General features: G+C 39.6%; 1 protein-coding gene across 1 annotated transcript in view; it reads right to left on the minus strand.

Annotated features, from left to right (window-relative positions):
* LOC139710807 (dynactin subunit 1-like) overlaps nt 1-18,253 on the minus strand; it is a 64,276-nt gene that overhangs the window by 19,089 nt on the left and 26,934 nt on the right. Inside the window, exons 20-24 of the mRNA XM_071622715.1 lie at nt 17,480-17,665; nt 16,771-16,854; nt 15,850-15,936; nt 14,105-14,207; nt 13,004-13,051 (exon numbers count right to left, since the gene is read on the minus strand). Coding sequence (XP_071478816.1) covers nt 13,004-13,051; nt 14,105-14,207; nt 15,850-15,936; nt 16,771-16,854; nt 17,480-17,665 — 508 coding nt within the window. The remainder of the gene's footprint in view (nt 1-13,003; nt 13,052-14,104; nt 14,208-15,849; nt 15,937-16,770; nt 16,855-17,479; nt 17,666-18,253) is intronic.

Genomic DNA, 18,253 nt, shown 5'->3' on the forward strand with positions numbered 1-18,253 from the left:
CAACAGAAATCAGGGAGCCACATTTGTTGCTTTCTTTTATTTCCATCTTCATTTCTGCTTTACTTTGTATGCTCCTGGTCAAATAGAAAAGTTTCTCCTTCAATTTGTATTTGTATCAGTATTTGTAATAGATATATAACAAATAAATGAGTATCATGATTCACTGACTTCAATTGCACATGTAACGCTTCTCACATATTAAAGTTGACTGTCAAACATCTCATAAACTCAAAGATACCGCCAATAAAAGGAGAAAAAGGAATAATCATTTTTGACAAAACATTTGACTTCATCAATAGACAGTAAGTTGATTAAACAACAACTTTTTGAGTGGTATTTTCATGACACTCTACAATCAAATTTCTCAGACATACAGATATAGATAAAGAATTGATATCAAGTTTGCAATGAACAAATTCAGTGATTACATCCTGCTGGTTCGGACAGGACAAACATTGTTCAGTGTTCACGACAACCGGAGAGCTTCTTTGATGCTTGCCTGACATAGCAACAAAAAACATCTTCAAACTGGATATAAAGTGTTGCAATACAGCAGGCGAACTGAATGGATCATTGCTCACCCATCTAGAGATAGGATATCTACGATTTGAAGTCATAAGGAAATTGGTAAATTCGTAGTAAATTTGTGAATATGTAAATTTGTGCACGGGCATTGGAAAGGCTGTCATCCAGCCAAGAGCGTAAAGTGACATTCTAACCTCCATTGATTTGACTTATGAACTACACAGTATGTTAAGAGTTTGATTGTTAAATGATTTAACTCCATTTATGTTAACTTGAGATATTTGAGATTAAAGCTGCTAAAAAAAACACACAAAGAAAATGATACAAGGCATCAGATAACTTTTACTGAGTGTTTAATTTTCGCAAATTTCGTGAATCACTGTTGGACTGCGAATTTAACAACACGCCCATGTGCTGGTGAAATAGTGCACTTATGGCAGCTTCCGTGTTCACGAAAAACAACATCTTGCAAAAATGTCTGGACCTCCTCATTCGCGAAAAATATCTGTACACAAAAATGACAGCTTTATACAATAATTACAACTTCAATATGTAACAAGTTGGGTATCACTGGTTTGGCTCTATCTCCCAATGGACTTTCCTTAAAATTTCTAAAAATGGGGTTTAACCCCTTTTGCGATTAAACTTTTCATGTCATGACATGTGTCTATGGCACCATTAATGAATGCAAGAAAGGTAAGTGTACATCCAAGCAGGTGAAAAGATCCTCTCTCAAAAGTAGACACCTACGGTACTCCAGATCCACCAGAACATTCTCAGCTAGTCATCACATATAGCATGGTTGAAATGTATACACTCGTTCTTGCTGGCTTATCGTCATTCTAATTCTGATTATCAAGGGTTCTGATTATCAAGGGTTCAAAAGAACCTTTAACAACCTGTGAAGAATTTCTGTTCATTGACAGCATTATTTTCAAAGCCAAAAAAAAAAAATCCCCACGACACGTTTAGATCCTTCCACAAATCTGCTGCTCTCTTCCGTGTTCTTTTGTTTCTGATTTGTAGCTGCAAAAGTCTGCACTAGTACGAAAATGTTTAAAAATCCTTGTTGTAGTTGGCTTTAATTAACTGTCAGTTTCATCAGCACCCTATAGGACGAACATTATTGTCATCTGATACTAGCCAAAGAGGCACTGTGACATTTTTGACACCCTTAAGGAATGTCGAGACAGAAGATCAATTTTAGACGCCAACTGAAGAGGGAAAAATAATGTTGCAGGTCATTACCTTCTTTAATAAGTCCCTCCACAAAAAACGACTTGAGAGCAACCCCTTCAGTATAAAATGTAGCTGTCTGTTTGGAAAGGGAGGCTGTGGAAAACTCGGTCATGACCATTGCGACCTGTAGGGGTGCTTGAAACCCGACTCTCTGGAGTGTGCTGCTGAATAAATGCATTGGAAGTGTGGGAACCTCAGAGCTGGTTTTAATCATCCAATTTTCATTCCTTCCCTCAACACACAGACACACACACATATTCTCTCCCTCTCTGCTAGCCCCCCCCCCCCTCCACTCTCTCTCTCCCTCTCTCTCTCTCCTCTCACACTGCTACTCCTGCCCCTCTCTGTTTGTTTCCTCTTCTCTCCATCCACTCGTTCGTTCGTTCTCTCTCTCTCTCCACTCTCCAAAGCCAAGGTGGCCTGAGGGAACGATAGCACGGGGAATATTATATTCATTGAACCACAACTTGACCCATTTCCAAGACTGTCCGGCCACTCTGTGTTCCTTGCTTTAGTTTCCCACTCCAAACTCCCAAACACAAGGAGAAAACATTTGACTTTGAATGAAAAAAAAACAACAGCATTTCCCTCATTTCTGACAGTGTCTTACACAAGCATTAAAATCGGAAATCATTTTGTCGTTAATGTAAATATTCTTTAAAGTGAGCAGTTTAATAGCATATTCAAATACAGGCAAAACTTTTAAATAACATACATGTATATGTAGGATGTACATGTATGTACAGCAAAACTAACAGCAACACCGAGCTTGAAATCACATATTTGATAAATCCTAGGGGCTAGTGTTAGCCAACAGGGAAAAAAGTATGTAAATCGCCAGCAAAGACTAGTGGAGCATTCATGTTTTAGATAATTAAACACCAGACCCAACACCAGCTACTGGAAATGCATCAAAATTTGGGGGTCAACCTGCTTAGCCTTACACCGACTGATTTCAAGTTTGGGATTATCACTGGTGCTAGTGTTGAGATAGCACCATCACTTGCCCTAGTACTGACCTTTGTGAAATGAAAAAAAAAAAACTGAGTATTTATAGATGGATGTGAAAAGCTTTTAACTCAATCCTTAAAAGAAAAAAAATATGTTTGTGTTTGAATAAACTAGTAACCCAGTTTATTCTGATGGTTTCATCAAATTCACAAATATCAATTTGAGTAGCAGTCGTCTCTCCACATGAAATCAACTATTTGTCCTTGCTTGCTCATCAAAATGGAACAAAAAAATGTAAAAAGTGTTTAAAATGAATGAAAATGATACCCCTCTTAAACAGAGAAGACAATGCTAAGAGTCATAGATACTTTACAACAACAAAACGACATACGAATATTAACTTTGCAATGAGGAATATCAATGATACTAAAAACTTTCATCGGCTGGGGATGATGAATAATTAAATGACTGAGCTTCAACCAACCTTGAATTGTAGAGGGCAAGCTTTCGTCCTCTCCTGAGGACTTTCTCAAGCCTTATGCAGTGGAGTGTTGTCTTGCTGCCGTTGCCTGTCTTTATTAATCACTGGACCATAGATTGGTGAAAGGGTATATCCCGAGTCTCTGTTGAGAGCTGGATTGACCCTTCTGATCCAAAGTGCTTCCTTTATTTTTCTTTTCAACCAGTTGCTTTCAAAGTCAATGATACGCGCCTCATCCCATTCAATGTTGTGTCCTGTGTTGTAAGAGTGCTCAGCTATCGCCGAGTGTGATGGATTGTTTAGTCTCAGTGCCCTTTTGTGTTCCTTGAGTCTCTCGTTCAAGGTTCTGCTGGTTTCCCCAATGTAACAATCATGGCAATCAGCACAAGTGATCTTATATACTATGCCTGACCTTATTTGCCTTGGGACTTTGTCTTTAGCATGGACTAGTCTACTTCTCAGGGTATTAGAGCTCTTGAAGGCAATGTCAACGTCCTTGTTGTGGAATGCTCTTTTCAGACGGGAGGATATGGTGTTTACGAAGGGGAGGACTACCCTAATGCTAGCCTCCTTTCTTTCCTTTGTGGGTGACTTAGTTCTTGTTTTGTCCTTGGCTTCATCCAAGCTGGGTATCCACATGCTGCAAGGGCCTTGTCAATATGGTGGAATTCACTCCGTAGTGCATCATTGTCAGAGGTTACATTTCGAGCTCTCAAATACAAAGATCTAGCAACTCCCTCCTTTGTGTTGAGTGGATGATCCGAGTCGAAGTTCAAATAGGAGTCAGTGTGGGTTGGTTTCCTGTACACAGTGATAGAAACTGAAAGGTCGTGGTTGACAGAGACCTTTGTGTCTAGGAAATTCAATGACCTTTGAACTTCTTGCTCAACAGTGAATTCAATATGTTGGTCTATACTATTGATGTACTTAGTGAATTCGTCAATATGGTCTCTGTCAATGATAACAAAAGTGTCATCCACGTATCTCCACCAGATTCTAGGGGAGTGGGGGGCATTCGAAAAGATCTCTTCTTCCAGATGTTCTAGATACAAGTTACAAACGACCGGTGAGATAGGTGATCCCATAGGTGTTCCATGAGTTTGTTGATATAACTTGCCATTGTAAGTGAAGTAGGTATTTTCAAGACAAATACTCAACAGCTGACCAATTTCATTCGGGCTTAAACCTGTTCTATCATCAAGTGTTTGGTCTTCTTGTAGATGCTCTATCACAATTTCCACAGCCCGTTTTACCGGAACACTTGTGAAAAGTGAACTGACATCATAGCTCACCAGTTTCTCATTGGCTGTAACTTTGCAAGATTTCACCTTCTCAACAAAATCTGTTGTGTTCACAATATGTCTATCTGTGCGACCAACAATTGGTTGAATTATCTCAGCAAGGTGTTTGGCAAGATTATATGTGGCTGAGTCAACAGAGGAGACAATAGGCCGCAGTGGAACGTTGACTTTGTGAATCTTGGGAAGACCATAAAGTCTAGGGACAGTGCATGGGCACGAAACAGAAGGAGAGACACGATAATAAGTTTTCTCTTCGATATGACCTTTGTCCTTGAGCTCCCTCAAAGTTTTTGATAAGGAGGATTTCAACTTACTTGTGGGATCCCTCTTGAGACTGGAGTAGGTATTGGTGTCCGAAAGTAATTGTTCCACTTTCTCTTGATAGTTGGACTTGTCCAAAATAACTGTAGCCCTTCCTTTGTCGGCTGGAAGAATAATTAGATCTTTATCTTTTGCCAAACTGTTGAGTGCTGCATTTTCGGATCTAGAGACATTAGGTCTGGGGGGTTTAGCAGATTTCAAAATGCTGGCAACCTCAGACCGAAGGTTGTTAGCCTCATTTACCGGTAATTTGTGACATACCTGTTCAGTACTTGCAATAATGTCATCGTATGGAATGGACGGGTGAGTGATAGCAAAGTTCATGACAATGATGCACTACGGAGTGAATTCCACCATATTGACAAGGCCCTTGCAGCATGTGGATACCCAGCTTGGATGAGACAAAAAGCCAAGGACAAAACAAGAACTAAGTCACCCACAAAGGAAAGAAAGGAGGCTAGCATTAGGGTAGTCCTCCCCTTCGTAAACACCATATCCTCCCGTCTGAAAAGAGCATTCCACAACAAGGACGTTGACATTGCCTTCAAGAGCTCTAATACCCTGAGAAGTAGACTAGTCCATGCTAAAGACAAAGTCCCAAGGCAAATAAGGTCAGGCATAGTCTATAAGATCACTTGTGCTGATTGCCATGATTGTTACATTGGGGAAACCAGCAGAACCTTGAACGAGAGACTCAAGGAACACAAAAGGGCACTGAGACTAAACAATCCATCACACTCGGCGATAGCTGAGCACTCTTACAACACAGGACACAACATTGAATGGGATGAGGCGCGTATCATTGACTTTGAAAGCAACTGGTTGAAAAGAAAAATAAAGGAAGCACTTTGGATCAGAAGGGTCAATCCAGCTCTCAACAGAGACTCGGGATATACCCTTTCACCAATCTATGGTCCAGTGATTAATAAAGACAGGCAACGGCAGCAAGACAACACTCCACTGCATAAGGCTTGAGAAAGTCCTCAGGAGAGGACGAAAGCTTGCCCTCTACAATTCAAGGTTGGTTGAAGCTCAGTCATTTAATTATTCATCATCCCCAGCCGATGAAAGTTTTTAGTATCATTCGTGAACTATTTGGCCAGGATGGCCTCCATCTAGCGAGGGAATACGAACAAACCTTGCTCACTCTCGCCAATTACCGCAACCATCTTCGGTATACACATCGTTGTCTTGACTTGGATTTAACACCTCCCAGTTTGAAACTACGTTGCCCCATCAAGAACGCGTCGTGTAAACTACTCATCAAGAACACTGAACGTAAACTTCTTCACCAGCGTATCCAGGAAATACACAACAAGATCCATGGATTAAATCAAAGCATTGAATTTCTTTCCTCATCACTTAAAAACACCATCACACAAGACCTCTACAAGGAATTGGAGATCCAGTGCAAAGCAAGACAGGAGCGTACCTTTCTGAAGACTAAGGAACGACACATCAAGAAATTACATCTTCTGGAATCAAGAACGCGGAAGTTGAAGTCGACTGCCCGCGAAACCAACACCAGTGATCAGCGACTTGTCGTGAACCTATCCTCTAAGGCACTAAGTGAAGAGCAATCCCGTGTTCTTGAAAAGGGATTGAACTTTGCTATCACTCACCCGTCCATTCCATACGATGACATTATTGCAAGTACTGAACAGGTATGTCACAAATTACCGGTAAATGAGGCTAACAACCTTCGGTCTGAGGTTGCCAGCATTTTGAAATCTGCTAAACCCCCCAGACCTAATGTCTCTAGATCCGAAAATGCAGCACTCAACAGTTTGGCAAAAGATAAAGATCTAATTATTCTTCCAGCCGACAAAGGAAGGGCTACAGTTATTTTGGACAAGTCCAACTATCAAGAGAAAGTGGAACAATTACTTTCGGACACCAATACCTACTCCAGTCTCAAGAGGGATCCCACAAGTAAGTTGAAATCCTCCTTATCAAAAACTTTGAGGGAGCTCAAGGACAAAGGTCATATCGAAGAGAAAACTTATTATCGTGTCTCTCCTTCTGTTTCGTGCCCATGCACTGTCCCTAGACTTTATGGTCTTCCCAAGATTCACAAAGTCAACGTTCCACTGCGGCCTATTGTCTCCTCTGTTGACTCAGCCACATATAATCTTGCCAAACACCTTGCTGAGATAATTCAACCAATTGTTGGTCGCACAGATAGACATATTGTGAACACAACAGATTTTGTTGAGAAGGTGAAATCTTGCAAAGTTACAGCCAATGAGAAACTGGTGAGCTATGATGTCAGTTCACTTTTCACAAGTGTTCCGGTAAAACGGGCTGTGGAAATTGTGATAGAGCATCTACAAGAAGACCAAACACTTGATGATAGAACAGGTTTAAGCCCGAATGAAATTGGTCAGCTGTTGAGTATTTGTCTTGAAAATACCTACTTCACTTACAATGGCAAGTTATATCAACAAACTCATGGAACACCTATGGGATCACCTATCTCACCGGTCGTTTGTAACTTGTATCTAGAACATCTGGAAGAAGAGATCTTTTCGAATGCCCCCCACCCCCCTAGAATCTGGTGGAGATACGTGGATGACACTTTTGTTATCATTGACAGAGACCATATTGACGAATTCACTAAGTACATCAATAGTATAGACCAACATATTGAATTCACTGTTGAGCAAGAAGTTCAAAGGTCATTGAATTTCCTAGACACAAAGGTCTCTGTCAACCACGACCTTTCAGTTTCTATCACTGTGTACAGGGAACCAACCCACACTGACTCCTATTTGAACTTCGACTCGGATCATCCACTCAACACAAAGGAGGGAGTTGCTAGATCTTTGTATTTGAGAGCTCGAAATGTAACCTCTGACAATGATGCACTACGGAGTGAATTCCACCATATTGACAAGGCCCTTGCAGCATGTGGATACCCAGCTTGGATGAGACAAAAAGCCAAGGACAAAACAAGAACTAAGTCACCCACAAAGGAAAGAAAGGAGGCTAGCATTAGGGTAGTCCTCCCCTTCGTAAACACCATATCCTCCCGTCTGAAAAGAGCATTCCACAACAAGGACGTTGACATTGCCTTCAAGAGCTCTAATACCCTGAGAAGTAGACTAGTCCATGCTAAAGACACAGTCCCAAGGCAAATAAGGTCAGGCATAGTGTATAAGATCACTTGTGCTGATTGCCATGATTGTTACATTGGGGAAACCAGCAGAACCTTGAACGAGAGACTCAAGGAACACAAAAGGGCACTGAGACTAAACAATCCATCACACTCGGCGATAGCTGAGCACTCTTACAACACAGGACACAACATTGAATGGGATGAGGTGCGTATCATTGACTTTGAAAGCAACTGGTTGAAAAGAAAAATAAAGGAAGCACTTTGGATCAGAAGGGTCAATCCAGCTCTCAACAGAGACTCGGGATATACCCTTTCACCAATCTATGGTCCAGTGATTAATAAAGACAGGCAACGGCAGCAAGACAACACTCCACTGCATAAGGCTTGAGAAAGTCCTCAGGAGAGGACGAAAGCTTGCCCTCTACAATTCAAGGTTGGTTGAAGCTCAGTCATTTAATTAGGAATATCAATGATTCAGAGCTACATACGTTCAAGGATCTCCCTGCACATTCCCCCCTCAACATTAAACTATCAAACACGTCGTAAAACATCCATCATTTGAATGAAATTATCACATACATACAGCTTTTAACAGATCAAGATGGTCTCTGGAGGCACCATGGAAGCAAAAAATAAAAAACAAAAAACAAAATAAAAACCACAGCACAGAAAGATGGACAGTCAGTGCACAAAGAAACAAAAAGAAAAAACAAACAAACAAACAGAAAATGGCTGATTGTCTCCTGTAAATGAAAGAGTAGCAGCAGCACTTTTCATAGAATATCATTCACACACACGTAGATTGCATTCATCAACACACACAAACGCACTAAAAAAACATTAAAGTCATGCTTTTTGTATTCACTCATGTCACAATGCATGTGACTGCTTCTCCCCATATGATGCTTGCATCATCCTGTTGGGATTCCATCAGTACCTGTAGACAGCAACAAGCTGCCACCGACATCGCTGCATATTATACAGTGCTGCACACAAAAAAAAAAACAACCAAAAACCAATGCATTCCCTAGAGTGTGCTATTCAACCTTTCCAAAAATAAGGCACTGTATTGGACAACGCAGGACTGTAGAGGGCAGTCTTCACAACACAGAAAAGGAAAGAGAAAGACGGACAGACAGACAGACAGACAGAATGGTAAAACCCCTAACAGGAGAACACATTCCCAGAATCTAATGAGCGTCCTGGGATCATGTATTGCGAGGTGTTGTTTGCAGAAAAGTTTGCACAAATCAAACAGAGTATTTTTATCTGCACTGCAAAAGGAATAAGATGCATCCTGCCTCCCTCTAGTGCAAGCCATTCTAGGCATTCACCTATCTATTTTTCCCATCAGACAAGCTAATTAGGAGTGTGACAAATCCCCCCAGAATGCAAGAGAAATGTCGATCGAGAAGTGAAATGAAGACAGTCTGCTTGCACCCTGCTCGCTGTAGTCTGTAGTCCAGACCTCGATATAATACAGTCAAACCTGTCTATGGCAGCCACCCCAAGGGAGATGAAAAAAGTGGCTGTTGTAGCCAGGTGGCCGCTATAGACAGGGTCATTAACAAGGCTTTTCCCTTGGGGGACTTGTGTATAGTGGTTGCATACGGCAGGTGGCCGCTATAGACAGTGGTCGCTATAGACAGGTTTGACTGTATACACTGTGATGATGTAAGCTGGGCTTCATAATTTTGTCATGTAAAGAGAAATACAGTTCTTTCCTCAATATGGTTTCCCCAATATCCTTGTCACTTGTTTGTAAACAGTCTAGCCTTGTCTCAAGAGAATACTTAAAAGGAAACAGAAGAAGAAATGCTCACTGAGGACTGAAATGAAGGCAATGCTCCCATAGTTGCATTTCAGTAATGTGGGTCTAGCTAGCAAGCTATGTAAGGCAAGCCTTTAGAAAATGGAATTCAATGCACAGTAGAGTCTAAGGCCCTCATAAAAATTTGGTGGACAATCAACTTTTTGGTTCTGTATCAATTATGCACTTTAGTAATGCACATATGAAGCTCTACTTTATATATTAAAATGCTATTCACTGTTATCATTTTTATTGCTATTACTATCTCAACCATCTGTGTTGGCCTACTAACAGTAATATGGCTACAAGACTCACTTCACTGATCTTGTTTTTAGAGATTTTGCTTTCAATAGTAGCTAATCCTCACTGTTCTCATTAAAAACAAATTTTCTTGTATTAGGGGAACATTTCCCAGATCACTGTTAACTGACCTTGCAACTTTTCATACTGCTTCAGAACAATGCTACCATTCTCAGCAATGCACTTTTCATATGATGTACACTAAAACCAGTTTGAATATTGTTGTTGTCTGAACATATCTCATGTCTGGTACTAACCTTCATTCATGGGCTAAATCTATGTATCAGGCTCAGTATACGGTTTCTAGGTTGGGAGTTTACTGTCATAGACATTATTTTGTTGTTGATTCTTTTTTTTACCTCCTCTTCCATCATTGTTTTCATTATCATCAGCAACAAAACTATCAACAACATTGTCTTCAAAATAAACAGTTATATCAACATAAACATCACTATTACCATCAACACCTTTGACACAAAAACATCAGCATCATCACCACCACTGTTTTGAGTATGGCCACTGATCTCTAAATCTAACGCTCAGTCTCCAAATTCATGACGAAATGGACCAGGGCAGGGCAGCTAGCAGTGAAATTTCGGCACCATCTCTAAATTCAATATGCTGACACAACAAACAAGAGTACACGGTAGAACTGGCGAGACAAGTTTGACACAAAAATGCACAAAGATTTGAATGTCATTCTTCACTAGCATGACAGAGACATCTCACTACTCTAGGCTTTTGACAATGCTGTGTTTGCATCGCTAGTGGCCAAGTTCTTAAAAGACGCTAGATTTCATTGCATTCTCAAAATCATCCACTGAGACTAAGCTACGCCAATTGCCCAATGGAGCACACACAGGATAGGGGACACACACAAAGGCCAGTATTCATGAAGGCAGATTACTGTATATGCCATATATCTAGTGAGTCTAGTTTTTGTTTTTTTTTTGCAATTTGAGACTTCCCAACAATTTCACGAGTGGTTACATTTGCAATTGGAGGGTGCAGTACTGAACGAGAAATGTGTACCTGCATTTTACATCATGTCAGGTTCGGATTTAAATTTCACGCGTTGTTAAAAATTCATGCAAAATTCATAAAAATAAAAACCTTGCAAAATATTTGCTATATTAAGTATAGTCAAAACCATGGACTAAAATAAGCACGAAGAAGGCGTACCTTACACAAACATGAGATCAATTTGTGATTATCATAGGATCAGGATGTCTGTTGGTGTACTGGATATGTCTGCGCATTTATGCAGAAGAAATTTGCATAAACCATGGACTATATTTAAATCACCTTCGTGAATACGGGTCATATAGTCTATTTAGAGCACTACGTTGTAGCATCTACACTACACAAGTCTCGCAGAAGTCATAGGCACTCTTCACAGGATTCGCAGACTGAAATATAAAGGCATCGCAACACTGTCATCAAACTAGAACTAGTGCCTCAATAGGCTGCAATGCTTGTCAGTGAAAGGAAGTCCAACAGAAGATCACAAATGAAGCTTAAAGGAGTATTCTAACTTACAAACTTGACAAATAAAAAGCAAAATGCACATAAAAATTGAATATTCTAGACATGCTCTTCATCATTTTCAAAATTTTTCATACAGCATTTCATTCATATTATTCGATATCACTTTATGACTGCAAACTCTACGACCACTCTCACTCTCAAAGCACCCAAGTCTGGTTGGACCTAAACTATTATCTAGCACAAGCATTACTATGCATTTGTCGAACCATGGTAATGCCCTCAATTACATGCATTGTGGAAATATACACAGTATGGTTCTAATCACTGGGCTAATAGCTCGGTCATTATTGGATTGTTGAACCAAGAATTTGCCATTTTGTCCTTATCATATTGCTTATTTGAATTGAGAAGAAGCACAGAAAATGTTCCTGTGGCTACATGGAAGATTTTGTAGCCTATGTGGGAGGCATCATGAGGGCTGCATACAGTAACCCTTAAAGGACCAGTACATTGAAAAGGTTATTGCTTTCTTATTCAGGATAGATGGCTGTGGGAATGGAAGAGTTAAGGGTTGTTTAAATATCCATGGTTGACATAAGTTTCTGCTTGCTGGGGGGGGGGGGGGGGGGGGGTTGCCCTAGCATAAAGATATAGACTGTTGGATGTCACTATTACAATAGTCATGGTATTAGTTCTAACCCTAATCTTGAATTTTAAATCTAATCTTAATTTTACCCTAAGCACACCCAAGCTCTGTAGCTAGGTTAGCATAGCGATGTGGTAGTCCAGTTATCAGCATTTTTCTTCCTCCCTTTTCTCTTTATTTTACACACACACACACATACACACATGTACACACACATACACAAACAAATAATAATATACAATCTGCATTTACCTGTTTTTCTATGTATGAAGGGAAACACTTAAATCTTTCACTACTCCAGCTTTCAGTGGGGGGAAAAGAGGGCACGCATTTATGATTCATGCTTGGGAATAGGGAGAGTCAAAAAGCAAAGGGGTATAGCATCGGCACAACATACACGTTTATAATTACTACACCGACTCATCGACATCACAAAACATGTCAGCCTACAAAATCATCATCCGTTCAGAACCGTTGCAGAGATTAACCACAGAATGCGTGGAATGGGCCCAAGCCGGTCATAGTTAGGTAACCCGGATGGGCACTCCATAAATATATTATATGACATATATTTCTTTTGTCCTTCTGTATGTAAAGGGTGAAAAATGTTTGGCTATTATATTTGATATCTCCTTGTAAAAGTCTAACAAGAACAGATACAATTCACGATCGAATCAAATCGCATCTTGGTTAGTGTTAGTGGCCCTTGCCATTGTATTTGCTGCATGGTACGTGGATGGTGATTGGTTAGTTTTTGGCAGGCATGCTGTATTCATTCCGTGATGCAAAGAATGATTTTGGATTTGGCTGCTACGTCACCGACCTTTGGCCTTCTCCTCCGCCGTCTGGTCTTGGTTCTTCACGGCCTCGTCTGTTTCAGATTCAAGTCAGTTTTAGCTAAAGCATTAAAACACACCTTCAAAATCACTTTTAAAAAAAACACTCAAAAGTACCCAAAACAGCGGCAAGCAAAATAATTTGGCACCTTCTGCACTGAGAGTCATGTCTTGCGCTTAACGTAAGTGTTGACATGTCACCAAACTGAAGCACACAGATACAAAAAGCATGTGCGAAAATTTGATTTCTTGCTGGGAGGGATGAAAAAAAAAAATGCCATCAAACACACCGAATGGACAGACAATGGGAGCTCCAAAAAAAAAAAAAAGCCTGTAGTGGATGTATGCATTGACAAATCATGAATCTACACACTTTGAACAATGTGTATAATTTGTGCAGTGTATTCATGTAAAACATGGAAAAAACTCTTACAAAAAAAAAAAAAAAAAAGAGGGAGAATTCACACATGTTTTGGGTGACAAAATGAATATGACTGCATCTTCACAAAATCAACGTGAAAATTTTGAGATGATCAGAGATGTGTAGGGAATATTTTGCACACCAAACTTTATTGTTGTTGGGATTTATAGCTCTTTTTGTGCCAATCTTGTGAGCTGAATACAAGGCAAACACTTTATATTCATCAGCTCTCATTCTAACACAAAAACTGATGCAAAATTTGCCATCAGTAGTATACAGTTGTAAGCTTCAGATTCATCTTGATACCTTTAACACATAGAGCAAGGTGGTAGACATGAAAATTGCATGTACTTATACCTCATAAAAAAAAAAAAAAAATTGTGACACATGCATTCTTTCAACCTTTCATACAATGTGATCGTTTCATCCCAATCCAACGACACATCTGACTTACGAACTCTTTCAGTGCCAATTAGTCAAATGTGCACAAATTTCAAACACAGAACTATCGACAGGGAATGAATGTGGAAGAAAGAGGGTTAATCATCCTTCCTACCTAAGAAGACATTTGACTAGTTTGGTATTGCCGTAAAGGGGGTAAAGGTCAACTGCTAAACAGCATATTTCCTGGGTAGGTTAAGAGAAAACAGTAGAAGGTGGTCCTGACCTGCAAGGGAGCTGGCTTGCTTCATAGCGTGGTGACCGAGGTCCTTCAGAGCCGCCACGATCTTTTTGATGTGTTCAGAACTCTCGACCAGCGAGTTCTGGACCTGGAAATAAAGGAGAGAGGAAGGGCAGATGCGGGGGTCACATTCCGGCATGGTTTCCGTGGTAACTGATCGAGCTATGGCATCAGGGCGTCATTATTACCCCTCCTTGCTCAGCACATGCGTCTTTGACAGTTAACTAGTGTTTGATCCAGTGTTAAAAGCTCTGCAAATATTATCCTTTGTGATACGTTCTGCATCTGCATGATAAGTAATGACACTTGTGTGAAATTGCTCTGACAACTTATTGCATCCAAACATCAATTATGATATTTGCATATATATAAACAACTTGTAAATACGAGACTCTAGAACTGAACATCTTCATTACAACATAACTCAAAACCCAAATACTTGTTACAAGAAACTCCAAAACTCCTCTCTCTATATTACAGCAAAACCATTGGCCTATGTAAATCACAAAAAAAACTTTTCATTAGACATATTTGTATAACAAGTCTGAGTATCTACAATGTACACAAAAAAAATTCTTATAAGTTTATCTTACATGTCTGTATTACAAACAAACCTCCTATTAAACCTGAAAGGCTGAATAACAACAGTCTTGTCATCCTGAAAGTTTACATTACAACAAAGTCTAAACCTGATTTCTACATTACAGCAACATTCTTACCCTGAACATCTACATTACAACACACCTCTCAGACTGAGAGTCTGTATTACAACAAAAACTATTTTCCTGAATATCTATAACACAATATGCTTGACCTGACATTCTATTATTACTGAAAGTCTGTATCTATGCAAGCCTCTTAGTCAATACGCCATGGCAGAATTTTTGCTATTTTTCATAAAGTGTGAAATTTTGATGATGTGATTTTGTTTTGCCTCACAACTTATGAACTTTTCTTTTCTTTCTTTTCTTACGATCAACTGGATTGACAAAATATCCAAAAGGTATATAATGGAAAAGAAAATACTGCCTGGAATGGATTGAAGAGATATCTTTTTGATTTGCATTGTCACATTTATTACTATTATTATTATCATCTGCTACATTTTATCAACTGGTTAGTTACAACTGAGAAGGGTGTTAGTTATGCAGAAAGCGCATTTTGTTAGTTATGAATGTGCGAATGTAAACTCTATTAAGACATTACCACAAAAAAGGCTCTCAAATTCGTATAATTTGACCTGTACCTTTCCCAAAAGTTTTTTAGCAACTCATATTACTGTGGCCAGCTATTAAAAAAAAAAAAAAAAAAAAAAAAAAAAAAAAATGGAGCAATAGCACAGAGACTAATAAGAATGACAAACTTTCTTTTGTTTTTCATGAATTGGGAAGATAGCTCTCACTGTTATGAAATTAAAACTGCTTACCATCGTTGGCTGACCGATAACATATAACAAACTTAAAGTAGGGCACGACTTACATCGACTCCAAAAGAGATGAGAGGGGCTTGCTGTAATATGTGAAAGCAAAAAAAAAAAAAGGAAAATTCGTAAGATCAAGTAATTCCAAGGGAAACAATGGAGTAATCTTTTTGTTTTTGTTAATCGTGACCAAATGAGCATGATTTGGTGGTGGCTTTTTCTCATTTGTTTGATGAAAGCGCTGCGGTGATCATGACAAAAGCTGATGAGAGCTATGATGACGGGATATCTCCGCCAGACTTCGACTTACATCGACTCCAAACGAGATGGAGGTTGGGCCAGGGGTGGGGCCCTCCATGGAGGATTCCGCTGACTGGTTGGGTAGGCGTCGCCGGATCTTGGGAGAAAGCATGAAACGCGCGAGTGCATTGGTAAGTACAACATGTTACTTCCTCTTGTTGTGCCATACTTCTAATAGTCCCATGTCATTTAAACTCGTGTTGGGTCTCAGTTTGAGTACTGAAACTGATTGTTAGTTTGAATGGGTTACTAGTATTTGATATCTGGGTTCATTTTCTTTTATGTTTAGTGAAAATAAATTTTCAAGCCAAGTGATTTTCCTGATTTTAAATGAGAACTCACTGAATTGGATTATCTGACATACTACCTGAATTGAATCTCATGTACGTCTATATAATGCGATGTTTGTCGTATGGGGAGGTCTTGGGGCAGTTTCTTGTCTATTCATTTGAAAATTACCCTAACAGGTGAGATTTACCCAATATACACAATGTAAATCATTCCACATCTTTCCACAGTATGCACTAGTTTTCATGCTGGATATTAAGCATGCAAATTTCAGGTTCAATGAAAAATACACAACATTACTTCCACTGTAATACTGTCATATTCCCCCGCCTTTTGAAAGAGGTTACAGTTGTAGTTAAGTGCTCTTGCATTTTGCTAGAAATATCAAAATATGTTGGATTGTCTTTATTGTTGTTTTAGTATCATTGCCCTACTGAAAAAAAAAAAAAAAATCATGATTGTTGTACAAATGTAGTCTCCTTATCCAGCAATGACGGTATTGAAACTTTACAAATTCATAACTTCAGAACGGGTAAACTTCACTGAGGTGTTCTACTAATATTGCTGCATTCACTCAATCCACATTTGCATTTGGGGAAACTTCCCCCTTTAAGAAGACAAAACTGGCATTGGTCAAACTCACCATCCTAGCAAACTGCTTGAGGTCGGTGTTGGTGCTGTCCATGTCACGGAGGAGAATGGAGAAATCAGCTGTCTCCTGATTGGCCTATTCAAAAAATGCACAATGCTCAAACATTATTTTTGTACGACTGAATTATTTCTCAACACACATACCGCTCTTTACCTCCTTTGATAGGATCGAGAGGTAAAAGCAGGACTGGGATATGAGGCCACTGAAACTATTTCTTGTACAGAACGTATTTTGAAAACTCTGATATCAATTGGCCAAAAAAAAATGTGAATGTATCAGCAGAGTTTAAGTAAGATTGGCTGGTCAATACTGAAACAAAATGTGCGAGAAAATAACTTGTGTTTTTATTGTTGTTGTTGTTGTTTTTTTGCAAATCGCAATGGAAAATGTACAAACTCAAATTGAGGTCACAGGTAAATGGTATCATAAGCACATCAAGGGTTAGGGAAATGTTTATACAATGGTAACCAGACAATCCGCAAAGCTGACAGTCTATGACTTATGATAATTATGATATCTTTACATTCCTTGGTAGCCTTTTGCGAAATAGGACTCTGGAATAAATGGTCAAGAAAATAATACTGATATTGTTTACTTTTCACACATAGGAAGACCCGAGCAAGAAGTCCACACGGGCAATGTACATATCACCATCGGGCTTTTGACCAGGAAAGACAAACTTCCCCCCATCCAGTCATACCTGCATGAGCACCCGAAGTTTCCTGATCTCCAGGGCCACGCAGTCCGATGCGGAAGACATGATGGCGATGTGGTCGGACATGAGGGCGGTGTTGTCGATCTCTTCCTGGAGGAGGTGCACGCTGTAGAGATGCTCGAAGTACTCGATGGCCCTCTGGAGGTTCTCCATGGAAACGTTCTCATCCAGCTGTGGGAGATTGGTGGTGAAATGAAAGCATCTTTAGTATAAAAAGAATTCTTCAAACAAACTACTGTAAATGTGTTTCACTTTAACATCACATACACATGTATGGAATAAGTCTGTGTATTAAAATGGTAATTCTTTCTTCTTTTTCATTTTTCTTTACTGTTTTTTTTTTTTTTTTTTTGAGGGGGGGGGATGCAGATGTGGCAGATAAGGGAGGATTTGGAGATAACTAATCAGTAAACAACAGGCCTACATACATATGTAGGTCTTCTACAAAGATATCTTGTCCCAGTTTGGGGGAATTTCAAGAAGTAGAATTATCCAACGCAGATGAGCCATCCAAAGCAGCTTTTGTGATTCATGGTATACACACAGTACAGGTCTGTGTGCATGATCAGTATGGTGGATGGTGGCACACGAGGGGGGGGGGGGGGGAGTGTTGAATGAAAGAGGGCCAGGAGCACTTAAGAACACACACAAAGTGGTATTTTTAAGGTAATTACTTTAAACTCTCCAAACTTCCTTGCATTTGGAAGCAGCTTTTAGGCAATCTAATTAGTATATTTCTTAGATTACCCTCACAAACTG

The sequence above is a fragment of the Diadema antillarum genome, unplaced genomic scaffold (genome assembly GCF_040938485.1).
Source record: "Diadema antillarum isolate AM-2024a unplaced genomic scaffold, OU_Dant_1.0 seq00001569_RagTag, whole genome shotgun sequence".
Lineage (NCBI taxonomy): Eukaryota > Metazoa > Echinodermata > Echinoidea > Diadematoida > Diadematidae > Diadema > Diadema antillarum.